This window comes from Pimephales promelas, chromosome 20, assembly GCF_988280905.1.
Source record: "Pimephales promelas chromosome 20, fPimPro1.hap1.1, whole genome shotgun sequence".
Taxonomy (NCBI): domain Eukaryota; kingdom Metazoa; phylum Chordata; class Actinopteri; order Cypriniformes; family Leuciscidae; genus Pimephales; species Pimephales promelas.
Window position 1 is genome coordinate 11,747,128 of NC_142788.1, and position 14,485 is coordinate 11,761,612.

At 38.1% G+C, this 14,485-nt stretch overlaps 1 protein-coding gene across 2 annotated transcripts in view; it reads right to left on the bottom strand.

The window, feature by feature from the left end:
* Positions 1-433: 433 nt before the first annotated feature.
* slc2a4rg (SLC2A4 regulator) overlaps positions 434-14,485 on the bottom strand; it is a 70,050-nt gene continuing 55,998 nt past the window's right edge. The window contains exons 5-9 of one of the 2 annotated variants that reach the window (XM_089124098.1): positions 12,576-12,676; positions 9,464-9,719; positions 7,724-7,831; positions 4,690-4,811; positions 434-4,601 (exon numbers count right to left, since the gene is read on the bottom strand). In XM_089124098.1, the coding sequence (XP_088980224.1) occupies positions 4,490-4,601; positions 4,690-4,811; positions 7,724-7,831; positions 9,464-9,719; positions 12,576-12,676 (699 nt within the window). In that variant the 3' untranslated portion in view covers positions 434-4,489. The remainder of the gene's footprint in view (positions 4,602-4,689; positions 4,812-7,723; positions 7,832-9,463; positions 9,720-12,575; positions 12,677-14,485) is intronic. The other variant, XM_039684596.2, reaches the window with a different exon arrangement.

Sequence of the window (14,485 nt, forward strand, 5' to 3'; positions counted from 1 at the left end):
ACATGAGGGCGGGAATGAAACGCCACTACTTTGGAACGAAAAAAATCAAGCTGAATTCTTGTTTTTCTTTTAATTTAAAAAACAAAACAAAAAAGGAACCGTTTTCTCATTTTTCTACGTTCAATATGAAATCAAAAAATGACTGAATGAAGAAAGACTGAAGTAATGATGATGAAAATTCAGCTTTGATCACAGGAATAAATTGCATTTTTAAAATATATTAACAGAAAACTTATTATAAATCATAATATTTTCACAAAATTGTTTTTACTGTACACCGTTTCATCAAATGAATGCAGTTTCAGTTAGCGTAGAGCGTAAGACATTTTAACGAAATGCTACAAAAATCATTGGTGAAGACGTTCTAGAATCATTTAATAGAGATTATTTTTAGCCTTCGCAAATAAAGAAAAAATCAAATTCCACTCAAACATCTTTCTGAAATCCATGTTTATTACAATCTCCACATTACAGCCACAAGAAATCACACTCTCATCACCAACCAACCAAACGAAGTCAACGTCAGAAAATCCTCTCGTTCATTCACTCGACTGTCACTGTCAACTTCTGAAAAACAATAATGGTTCCAATAAAGCAAGATAGTACAAAGATGATACAAGACATGCATCAAATCTCATCCATTGAACAATGAAAAAGTGAAAGGGCTTGACACAATGACAAGACCTCAACAGTTAAACACAATCGTATGATGTATGTTTATGTTAAAGCTGTATTGAATAGCGGGATTATTGTAAAGATGCTTTTTGAACTCTGACGTGTTTTGTAAGTTACAAAGAGAGTACGTGGAGTTTTTTTTTTTTTTTTTTTACACATTTTCTTGGTTGTTTAGCTTAATATCCTGGCTGAAGAAGCAACAGGCATTCAGTGAAGTTAGAATAACTGGGAAAAGACAGATAAAGGTTCAGACGAACTAACACAAGGTCATCTATCGGAATGTGCAGGGCAGGAAGGCGCAATGATCCACATAGCAACGCCCTTCCTGCCTCACAATAATACATACATTCGCGTATAAAACGCGTCGATGCAAGCGCCAACTGAAAATGAAAAGGAAAGAAGAAAAACAAAACACTTGAGTGGTTCTAACTACTTATATGAAAGAAAATAAAAGACAGAAAGAAGTTTGTGTGAGATAAAACAAACTCAGATCATAGGCGTTTCATTTTTGTAGATTTTTTTTACATTCATTCATGCTTCTCCCCCCAAAAATATACAATGATATTATATTCATTACTTTAAAAAAAGGCATTTTCACTCTTTATGATTTTACTATTATATTATCAAAGTCTTGGCAAAGAAGCCTTGCAATTTATAAACGTATTTAACGCGTCACTGTCTGACCGCCTGATTTTTGATGCCTAAAATCGTCCCATGACGTCCCATGAAGAAAAGGGATGAGAAGGGATTTTTTTCGTATTGATCAAGACAGTGACGTTCCCTAAAAACGAGGCTGAAGGCCTGCAGTCGCATGTCGCCGTCATGAACCGCGAGCCCGTAAAGTACCGCCACGTAAGCTTATAGCTGCGAGGTCAGCGGAAAGACCCCGTCCCTGACCCGATGAAGAGAAGCACGGCGGTTTCGCTTTTTTTTTAAACTTCAATTTCTGCGTATAAAAACGGTACATCAAAAATATACGTTTTGTGCAGTACAAGTTAGTGCAATTACATTTTTTCCCTCTTGTTCTTCTCATTGGCACTTAGTGAAGGTTACGATCATGAAAGGAAAGCTCTTTCCTTTCTGACCACTAAAGAGAAGACAAAGCTGCTCTAAGCTGTGATTGGACGATATACTTTGATTGATAAGATAAGTTAGGCACTTGCCCAGTTGTTTCTTTGAAACTCTACATTTTGATTGCCAAGTTTTGTTTGGTCTGATAAAAGCTCAAACGAGACTAAAACTTTTGCTGATAATTTACTCACCCTCATGTCATCCAAGATATCCATGTCTTTCTTTCTTCAGTCGAAAAGAAATGAAGGTTTTTGATGAAAACATTCCAATGGACTTTAATGGGAACCAAACGGTTCAAGGTCCAAAAGACAGTTTCAGTGCAAACTGTTCAAAGGGCTTTAAGCGATTCCAGACGATGAATAAGGGTCTTATCAAGCGAAACGATCGATCATTTAAGTTTAAGTTTTATAAGCTCAAATGCTCGCCTTGCTCTGTTCTGTGATGCGCGTTCGTGACTCTCCTGTTCGAACTCATTTATCAAAATGAATGAATCTTTTCCAGAGTCAACTCGTTCATTTCGTTCGTTGAATGAACCAAATGACACGAAAAAAGATTCGTTCATTTTGATAAACAAGTTCGAACAGGAGAGTCACAATGATCATAAGTGATCATTTCAATTGATAAGACCATTGTTCATCGCCTGAAATCGTTTAAAGCCCTTTGAACAGTTTGCACCAAAACTGTCCTTTGGACCTTGAACCATTTGGTTCCCATTGAAGTCCATTATATGGAGAAAAATCCTGGAATGTTTTCATCAAAAACCTTCATTTCTTTTCGACTAAAGAAAGACATGGACATCTTGGATGACACGGGGGTGAGTAAATTATCAGCAAAGTTTTTTTTTAAAGTGAACTACTCCTTTAATCTTCAACATGGAAGGCGGAAAATAATGTGTCAAATAATTAGAGTTTCTTTTCAAGGGAATAATTCACCCCAAAATTGAGTGAACTCTTACCCTCCAAGGGATAATTCACTCAAAATGTGTCGTTCCAAAACATTTTTCTTCAGTGAAACACAAGGGAAGGTATTTCGAAAAATGTATTTCGTCCATACAATGAAAGTCAATGGGGTCCAATGTGAGGTTTTACAAAAACAGATTTGGAACGAGATGAGGGTCAATAAACCATGACTGAATGTTAATTTAGGGGTGAACTATCCCTTTAATGATACAGATCACATTCACATGTCCAATGACTATCAGTGTTTCATTTCACTGCAAAAAAAAAAAAAGGATTTTCAAACTCAGTATTTTTGTTTTCCAGTATGAATATCTAAACGTTCTTAAAGTAATAGTCTAATCATGTCATCATTTACTGAGTGATTAACTATCGCTTTAAATCAAGATATATTTACTTGAGAAGCAACGTATTTTAATCGTCATGTTTTCAGAAAAAACATCAAGTGGGTTTTAGCTTAAAACAAGATATATTTTTCAGAAACTAAGACTTAACATCAGGTCATTTCCATTCGTTTCGTCTTCGTTTCGTTTATTTATTTATATAAATAAATAAGAATTTCCTTAGGAACTTACTTAAGAATTTCCATTCTTAAGTAAGTATATCCTGATTCAAGAGTTTTAGATATTAGTAATGGAAAACAAGACTTTTTGGCAGCGTAACAGCTCAGAGCTGCTTATCGAGAGGGTCTGTTTACATGAAGACGTCACATGATCACCTCCATATGAAAAGAAAGCACAGTGGAAGACATCTACATGCTATCAGAGCAAGCGTTTCCTTAACGTGAATAATATCCATAAGCTGAACGAGAAGCGAATAGTTCCTTAGGAAGCACAATGTGGCCAGAAACTGCCACAAAGACTGTGTAATATGTGGGAAACACTTGATTTATGGATCACATTAGCCTGGGATGTCCTGTTGGGATGATGGTTAAATCTGGTTAAAGTGCCTGCCATTCAATTAATACTGTGGACTGACAGGAATAAACCTCGTAGCTTATAAAGAGGCAGTTGATCTGTGAGGGACAGAATTGTTTCGGTGCGTAAGCGCAGAGAGAGGCCATTTTACATTCCTGCACTCGCGCTGCTCGCGCTGAAGTACACCGAGGTCTCTCTCTGTAAGGCTCATTCTTGTTTAGAGGTATTACTTTAGCGATGTGTGTCGAAACAGTTCTTGACTATTTAGCGGAAACGCTCGCCGTGTACGTGAACGCGCCGATTCCAATGCTAAACTGCACTGATTTATCGAAATAGAAAACTAAATGATTTCAATGGCCGTTAAAAGTGCTTGTAGGCAAAATAAAGCGGTGAGTCCAGAAACAGTTTGATTTTGAAGCGAAAATGAGTGTAAGAGGGTTAACTGTTAAAAAATACTCAATACCCAGTCAAAGTAGCTTACAGAGTTTTTAACAGTTAAAAAAACTGCTATGTATAAAGTCTGCCACACTTAAAATTTCCGGAAAAATGCCTGATTGTTTCATTTCTGGATTACTTATGAAAAAGTAACTTGTTTTTGCCGTAATATGCAATTGCAGCAAAAGCCAATAAGCTCCCCCCCCCCCCAAAGTATTTTCCTCTTTTTTGCTTTTTATCAGTTCTTTATTCTGAAAAGCAGTCTCGTTGTTCCACTATGGAAGCAGTGGGAAAAGAGCACCCCCTTGTGGCCTGGAGGAATGAGTGACGTTTAAAAGGCCACACGCCTCGGACGGCTCATCAAGATTTCGGTGCTCAGTCCGTGGAACATGCGCAATAAAACAGCACGTTTCGAAGCGGGCTAAATGATAAAGCTCAGTCAGTGAAGCGCTGGCAGGCCTTTTTCCAACGGCACGCTGTGCACCACAGGTCCCTCTTCTCCATGCCGTACACCTTTCGGCACTTCTTGGCTTCGCCGCGTGGCTTCCTGGGGAAATGGTTCACATAGTTTGGGGTTAGCTGTGATGCAAGGCTCCAAAATCATCATGCAGGCATGAGCCCGGCGGACGGGTTACCTGGTTCCAGTGGCGGCTTTGGAAGCGGAGGTGTTGTTGGTGTGTGCTTTGCTGACAGTGGTGTGGTTAACAGGTTGTCTCTTCTCTCCGATGCTCACAGTGCGGATTTGAGTCATCGGGCCCTGCAAAGGCATTATACGTTAAAGGGTGATCTGTCCCACACAAAAGCACAACCAAAAACACAAGAAGTGAAGACATGCTTACGTCACAGCTGACACTTCTACCGGTCATAGGTTTCCGAATGTTTTTGATACCATTTAAAATAATCGTTTTATTCTAGCTTCATGCATTCTTTTTGTGTAAACTCTTGAATGTGGGTAAGTTTAAAGGGATAATTCACTTTGAAATTAATTTTTGATATATTTTAGCTTTCCTCAAGGGCATCCAAGATGTAGGTGTCTTTGTTTCCGCAGTATTTTCAATTTTGATATTTTTCGGTCAAACCGTTCTTGTCTGTCAGTCATATAATGGAGGTTTAGGGGGTCCACCTCAAAGAGCATGCACAGAGAAGTCCAAATTAAACATGATTTAATGACTCGTAAATGTAAGTACACATTGATGGCCTAAGACACGAAACGAGCCGTTTGTGTGAGAAAATGAACAGTATTTATATCGTTTTTACCTTGTGTAAACACAGCCATGTCCAACTGATCTGAATCAGTTATCCAATGTCAAACTGAACCATGTCCAACGTTTCGCCGGAAGTGATCTCTCGCGCGTGTACGTCACTCATTGTTTACACAGAGATTTTGGAAGTTTTACCTTTCACTAAACATATTTAGATATATCGAAATCGTCTTCCATTGCGATTTCCTGTATATCTAAATATGTTTAGATCTTCACAGTGAAGGATAACACTTATGAAATCTCTGTGTAACAATGAGTGACGTAAATGCGCGAACGATCACTTCCGGCGCATGCGCAGACCGAAGCGCCCGTGCCGTCAGATCAGTTGGACATGGCTGTGATTACAAGAGGTAAAAACGATATAAATACTGTTCGTTTTCTCACACAAACCGCTCGTTTCGTGTCTTAGGCCATCAATGCGTACTTACATTTATCAGTCATTAAATCATGTTTAATTTGGACTTCTCAGTGCATGCTGTTTGAGGTGAACCGAGGGAGGACCCCCTAAACCTGCATTATCTGACTGACAGACAACACTGGTTTGACCGAAAAATATCAAAATTGAAAATACTGCGGAAACAAAGACACCTACATCTTGGATGCCCTTGAGGTAAGCTAAAACATATCAAAAATTAATTTCAAAGTGAACCATCCCTTTAATGATCTGCAAGACTGGGGCTTTATTAATGCTGTGCATTCACATTTGGGTTTGAAGTGTTTTTAATTCTACAATATATGGTGTAAAACGTCTAAGTGCTGCCCTCTTCAGGTTGAACAGTGGCTACTGCAGCTGAATTTTTTTATTGGAAGTCGTGGTGGCCGGTGACATCAGAGGGAACCATCTAACCACGCCCTTGCCTACAGAGAGACGTGTCTCAGATGCACGCCCCCTCTCCACTGGGCTCTGCACACTTTTGTCAGGCTCTGCCCTTTAATAGACCCCAAGCTTTTGAACAGTAATACATACACTAGAGCCAGACTGATATATCGGCCGGCCTTTTTCCATAATATCGGTATCGGTAGTTAAATGTATAAATGGCCGATAAATGAATATTTAAAAAATAAAAACGGACGAAACACGCTTTAATCATCTCTCCTTGGCCTGTTATATTGAAAATGTATGTTTTACAATTTGCAGTATGATGTTATCTATTGCTAAATTATGGCTATTCATAGACTAGCTAACCACAAAGCAAGCTAATGCCAATATCATCAGTGGAAGACCGCTAACGTTAACATTAATGAGCTTGGAAACAACAATGAACGTTTTCTGCCTAAATAAAGTAATTATTACTGTATTTATAACTAACATATCCCTAGTTACAGTCCCTGCATTGTAAAATATAAGTTATACTTGCGACTTGCGAGGAGTGAACATTTAAACATAGAGAAAAAGTATCAACCGTATCTTGTGCAGAAAAGTTAGCTTTTCTTTTACACGTGTGTAAAATCCAACAATATTAAAAAAAAAATATCGGCCGATATATCGGAATATCGGATTTTAAAATCCAAAAATATTTGTATCGGTATCAGCCTTCAAAATCCTTTATCGGTCGGGCTCTAACATACACACACAATTAAAACAGTAAATTATTTAATGCCAGGTTATAAAAGTAAATGTTGTTGTTCATCTACTCCTTTTTACTACTAGCCTAGAGTGTTTAGATTCATGGCCACTCTAGGATGACAATGTCAAGGTTCATCAGGCTCAAACTGTGAAAGAATGGATGTGAGGGAGCATGAAGAATCATTTTCACACATGAATTGAGTCCCAAGATTTGACCTAAAATTAATGCACCTCTCGATGGAAATAAATGTTGTGATTATATTTCCATCAAGAAGTCCATTTATGGTCAAGATCTTGTGTGAAAATGATTCTTCATGCCATTCTCCCAACCATTCTTTCACAGTTTGAGCCTGATGAACCTTGACATTGTCATCCTGGAATATGGCCATGATGTGTCTTCCTATAAGAAATGAAAAGCAACACACGCCATCAATTAGGGTTAGAAGAACTGTTGCCAAATATATACCATAATAATCACAGCAATAATGATCCAATCATAGACTTATATCCAAACTGCGACTGTTTTTCTTTTGTTTGTTTTTTTAAGATTTCTGCAGTTGTCAACCTGTATCAGGACTTTGGAAGCTACTTTCTGCGTTTTGCAAAAGCATCTGAGACAGGAAACCAAAAGTCATGCAAGTGCAACTTCTGAAAGACCCCAAGAGACAGAGAAAGACAAACTGGGAGTGACAAATGAGACTCAACCTTACAGGATCACTGCCCTTTCAACGTTTAGTGAGCTCAGTCTTTCCCAAGATGATAAACGCTGTTGACTGAGTCTCTGAGAGAGAGAGACTGTGAGAAAACAAGAAAGAGAGAGAAAGAAAGTAGCCATCTCACCGGTAGACCGTTATATATGACAGGGGGCGACTGCCAGGATACACTAATCCTATCCTCACTGTGAGGCGGTTCAGAGGGCATGCTGGGAATGCTGACAGGGGTTGTAGCCTGAAAAACAGTGTGTGTAAGAGGCGGTATTAGCAAAGCCAGCGGAAAGAGGAAGAGAAAACACTGTTAAGTACAACCACAACCCAGCGATAGCCAAGGAGAGCGGCCTCAAAGACTCGATCACGACAAGCCATTAGAAATGAGACGGTCTGGTACTCGTCCTATCCAACCTGGTCCTGAAACCACGGCCTTTGCTGACCCATAAATACATCAGCAAAATAGACTCCAGCAATTAAAGAGACACGTGTGTACACAGAAGTCTGGCTTTGATATTGAACAGAGCCCAAAATATGGTGCGCGAGCAAAGGTCAAATATATAAATCTTTGACCCTTTGAAAGATTTCAGAAAAGTCATTCATTCAGTTTGACAAAGAATTTCCAGCAAAGACCTGTAAAAATGTCTAAACATCCTTAAAACAGTGTACTTGGAAGAATATATATTGAATAAGGGGTTCTTACTGATAAATAAACCCAACAAAATTCAATGAGGTAAGACCGTTAAGATTATTTGCGTTGATATTATTGCCGACAGTTAAGCAGAATTCCTCCCAAAATTCTCATAAATGCACTGCCATTGTATTTATACATCATGGTGGTATTTGTTAATGCTTTAATCCAGTATTTTTTTGTAATACAGATCAATTCATTTGTTACCATAGTGAGAATCTAATAAGAATCACATAAAAGTGATCATGTCTCTTTAGAAGACTTGAATTCAACCACTTGATTCCTATGGATTATTTTTAGAATGTATTTTTGTCAAAGGTTTGGTATGAATGGACAGAAATATTAAAGATATATTCATTTGTACTTCAAAGAAGAACAGAAAGATGATGGGTTTAACAACATTAGGGTGAGAATTTTTGGGTGAACTATCCCTTTAAGACATGTCCTAATGAGTATATAATTAAACTCCAATTAACTGTCATGAAAATAATGCAAAATGAGGTTTCATATTCTTCTTCTTCTTCTTCAAAAAAAAATCTAATATCGTATTTCTTTCTTTTGATTTGAGGTTTAGTCATAATAATAAAGCTTTGTTGACTCTGACCCTGATAGTGAGAGATTAGAGTTGTATTAATATTAGGGCTGTCAAATGATTAATCGCGATTAATCGCATCCAAAATAAAAGTTTTTGTTATATGTGGGTGCACTGTGTATAATTATTTTATATATATATATATATATATATAAATGCACACACATGCTTGTATATATTTAAGAAATATTTTCATGTATACACTGTAAATAGATTTATATATAATTTATATTATTTTATTTATATTAAATATATTATTTATATTAAATAATATTTTTTCTTAAATATACATGCATGTGTGTATTTATATTCAAAATAATTATACACACTGTACCCACATATATTATGTAAACCCAAACTTTTATTTTGGATGCGATTAATCGCGATTAATCATTTGACAGCCCTAATTAATATCTAATGTGGGATCTGAGGGAATATGATGTTCTCAAAGTAAATACAGATTGACAAAAGGAGCATGAAGACTTAATCGCTAAACCTTAAACCCATTACATGACACACACACTCCAATGAGTGCAGATAGACGCGAGTGTGTGTTCAATAAGATGTCTAGACGCAGTGAAGAGCGATGTTACCTGGTAAGCGTGGTCAGTGCGGATGTGACACAGCGCCGACGGTGCTGATTGGCTGAGTGGGGTGTGGATCATGCGGGCGGGCTCAGATCGAGACACATCACAAGTCAGGACGGGGAAGACGGGGGCCGGCCCGGACGAAGTAGGAGAGGTGGGCGTGAGGTTGGACAGCCCCTCCGAAAGAGAGTCCATGTTGACCTCGATTTCAGAGTAGTAGAAATCCTCCTCTCCGTCGCTGTAGTCAGAATCTCCATTTCGTCTGAAAACACACGACACTAAAACTTAGGACGAGCCTCCTTATGACTGCAGGCTCGGTGCTCTTGTGCACGCGTGTGTCAACAGGCAGCCGGCAGGGGGCAGCAGTGCCAGCATCATAACCGAGGCTTGATTTACACGGGATAGTCAGGTAGCAACTAGAGGCTATAAAAACACTCTTACTACTTCCATCAGAATGTGGTTGCCTCTCTACCTCCTGTTATGGTGCTCCTGTTACCCTGAGCTGCCTCATCCTTAGAGACTGACAGACAGACTGAGCCCTTCATATGGACATCATCTCCGCCTCAAAAGCTTTAAAAGTTAACTTTACACTTACTAACTTTACACTTACTAAAAAAGAAAGCCAATACGTCCTATGAAGAAAACTTTTAACACCGCGGCCTGTGCTCTTTTTTTAATGTTAAAAGAATTTAATGTGAGTTCGAATATCATTTTGCGTGCCCTTTATAGCTGTACTGAGAGCGACTGGATAATTCTCAGATCTTGAAAGTAAAAGGAAACAAGAATGTTGAACAAACAAGTGAGTTCTATGACAAAGATTTTTTCAGTCACTCAGTATGTATTTTTAAAGGAATAGTTGACCCAAAAATAAAAAATCTGTCATCTTTTACTGATGCCGTCTCAAACCTGTAAGACTTTCGTTGATCTTAAGGACCCAAATGAAGATATTTTTGATGAAATCTGAGAGATTTCTGTTCCTCCATTGACAGCTACACAACTACTACTTTCTACTACTAGGTTCATTCTCATGTTACGTATCACGTTTGAGCTTCAACAAGAGCCAATGAGGTTCATTCTGGTGTTACGCAGCACGTTTGATCTTCAGAAAGAGCCAATGAGGTTCATTCTGGTGTTACGCAGCACGTTTGATCTTCAGAAAGAGCCAATGAGGTTCATTCTGGTGTTACGCAGCACGTTTGATCTTCAGAAAGAGCCAATGAGGTTCATTCTGGTGTTACGCAGCACGTTTGATCTTCAGAAAGAGCCAATGAGGTTCATTCTGGTGTTACGCAGCACGTTTGATCTTCAGAAAGAGCCAATGAGGTTCATTCTGGTGTTACGCAGCACGTTTGAGCTTCAACAAGAACCAAGGAGGTTCATTCTGGTGTTACGCAGCACGTTTGATCTTCAGAAAGAGCCAATGAGGTTCATTCTGGTGTTACGCAGCACGTTTGATCTTCAGAAAGAGCCAATGAGGTTCATTCTGGTGTTACGCAGCACGTTTGATCTTCAGAAAGAGCCAATGAGGTTAATTCTGGTGTTACGCAGCACGTTTGAGCTTCAACAAGAACCAATGAGGTTCATTCTGGTGTTACGCAGCACGTTTGATCTTCAACAAGAACCAATGAGGTTCATTCTGGTGTTACGCATCACGTTTGATCTTCAACAAGAACCAATGAGGTTCATTCTGGTGTTACGCAGCACGTTTGAGCTTCAGCAAGAACCAATGAGGTTCATTCTGGTGTTACGCATCACGTTTGATCTTCAACAAGAACCAATGAGGTTCATTCTCATGTTACGCAGCACGTTTGAGCTTCAGAAAGAGCCAATGAGGTTCATTCTGGTGTTACGCATCACGTTTGATCTTCAACAAGAACCAATGAGGTTCATTCTCATGTTACGCAGCACGTTTGAGCTTCAGAAAGAGCCAATGAGGTTCATTCTGGTGTTACGCAGCACGTTTGAGCTTCAGAAAGAGCCAATGAGGTTCATTCTGGTGTTACGCAGCACGTTTGATCTTCAACAAGAGCCAATGAGGTTCATTCTGGTGTTACGCAGCACGTTTGATCTTCAACAAGAGCCAATGAGGTTCATTCTGGTGTTACGCAGCACGTTTGATCTTCAGAAAGAGCCAATGAGGTTCATTCTGGTGTTACGCAGCACTTTTTAGCTTCAGCGAGAGGTTTGCAGCATGGGTCAAGCTGGTTCGGTTGAGCTTCTGTTTATGTTTACTGATCAATGTTTATATGTTATTAAAAGCCTAAATTCAATCTGTTCATCATATAAAGCAATATTGTCCCTCCAGAAAATTTGGACTAATCCGCTCAATTCATTAGTTCTGTCAGGATGACTATCGTCAAGTACGGATGACAATAAGCACACAGTTAGGATTGGTGGTATGGTTCTGTTCTGGGCAAGAACTCCCTGCGCATCCATGCAGCAATATCCCCCCTTAGGGTAAACAGAACAGAACCAACATGAATGTATTGCAGAGAGAACAGTACTTCACGATTTTATTCTGATTCAAGGGGAATCAGATTCCCATTCGGAGGAGCAGGGGAAGGAGGAGGGCAATCAGCTCCTGAGAAACACGATCGCTGCTGATAATACTGAAGGAGCTTAGACGTCGTATTTCTATAGGTAGACGTGTATCAGCTGAGAATCACTAATGCGAGCTTGACTAGCGTGACCAGAACTGTTTATGAACATTTTTAAGCGTCAATATAATATTTGTGTAGCTGTCAATGGAGAGACAGAGCGCTCTCAGATTTCATCAAAAAGATCTTAATTTGTGTTCTGAAGATGAACGAAAATGATACAATTGGGAACGACACGAGGGTGAGTCATTAATGACAGAATTTGCATTTCTGAGTGAACTATTCCTTTTAACAATGTTAAATCGATGTAATATTCATGAATTCATTGTGAGTGCAGTGCGCTTGCATAGAGACTCAGCCCACATGCTCTTCTGATTGGCTGTGATTTTTGATTGACTTTGTCACGTCTTGCAGTCGAGTCACGTCTAGTTTGGGCAGACAAATTGCTTGTGTAAATGTTCAAACTGCAGAATAAAACACGTGCATCTATTGCGTGCGTGATTTGTCTGATTGACGCTTACCCGAGGTGGACGGTGCGGATGTGGCGCTGGATCCCTGAGGAGGTGCTGAGGACTTTTTCACAGTTCTTCCACAGACACTTAAACATCACCTTCATGGAGTTCTGGAACAAACAAACATGACGATTAACGTTTTATAAAAGGACATGCCAGTGTTTCCGAAGTTGCTAATGTTTTAAGGAAGTTTGAAAGGCAGCCAATCACGAATCTATATGCAAATTTCACAATGACATCATTCAGTAATATTTCGATTTTTGAGTATTCTATTTTATCAATGGGAGATTTTTAAAACTTGAATCTTATGTTTCTTAAAAAGCTTTTAAAAGACCAAAATAGACAGCACACCCAAGGCTACAAAACGAGTTTGAATGCCTTAGAAATGCCTAAGGAACATCAACACAGTTCTGCCTTAAAGCTATAAACCTACTTTAAAAAATAATAAAGATTCCCTTACTAATAATAATTAGTAAGTGAATCTTTAAAAGGAGATCTGGCCGCTATCTGCAGTGATTCAGAGGTCTGATTGCATAAGCCGCCTCATGAAATTCCCTTCAGCCCACTGCCGCCCCAAAGGCACGGAGGCTTCTCTGCTGCAGTCAAAAACAACTACAGCACTGTCATGTGACGGCACGCGTGTGTCATGTGTGGGAGATTCACACCTATGGAGATATTTTTGGTGCAAAACTACTGAACGCCTGTGACTGCTTTTCGCTTTCAAGTGACAAGTTTTGCACACTCTCCCAGTTGCACCAAGTGCACCATGAAATGTGGAGCAAGTGTCAGTTGTGCATCTGTAGAGGCAGTTCAACAAAATATTTATTTGAAATATGAGTATGATGAATGATAATATGAGAATATGAATATGAAAATATGAGATGTCATTTGTAACATTCTAAAAGTATTATGCACTTCTGTATGTATAAAATACATTTATTGATAAATACATAATTTTATAATAATTGATTTTGATCTTATTTATTATTATAAACAATAAATTAATAATGCTAAAAAAACTTTTAGATATTTATTATCATGTTAATTATTGTGCCTTTTTGCCCCAATAGCAGGGGTGCATTTTACCCCAAATACCATACTTTTACATATTCTTCTGTTATTGTTCTTTTATTGTTCTATTGTTCAGTCTAGTAACTGTTCCTTTAATTACCTTGAACAAAACCAGTCATTTAATCATTAACAAGACCACTGTCTCAAAACATGTTCAATAATTTTAGCGATTCTCGTTTGCTACTTAAATTTACAAAATGTAAAAACTTGAAATATTAGATCAAATTAGCACTGTGATCAAAAGCGGATGTTTAGGAAAGCACTACGGTAATTATCTGTGCCATCAAGTGGTTCAGACGAAAAATAAAATCACAGCTTTATCTAATCTATAGAATTGTGGCAACAGATTACAAGCAATATTATTAATTAAATTTAACAAATTGTTTAATAATTAATCAAATTATTCCTTAAAAGTTAACCATTAAAAATGAGTAAAGTTTACCCAAAAAAATTAACAAAAATATCTCACTAACAGACAGACGTCAAAGATTAATTAACATTGAAGACACCTGTTGTTAACAAGCAGAATCACTGAAGGAGAAAACCGTCATTTTAAAACAAACCTAAAATAAACACTGATCACCATAATGGTGACTTCAGTTTATGTTTTTTTGTTGTTGTAAGTTTTACTCATTTTAAATGGTTAACTTTTAAGGAATTAATTTAAGGTTGCACCTTATCATATTCCCATAGTTCAGACACAGAACGGTGTGAAAGAATGACACTCCACAACAAACAGAGAGCCAAAATTATATTATCATTATATTCATAATTATCATCATTTCCTCAGATTAATCTCACCAGGAGCTTAATTTGTGAGAAAAATTATCACATTAACTCTGAAATAT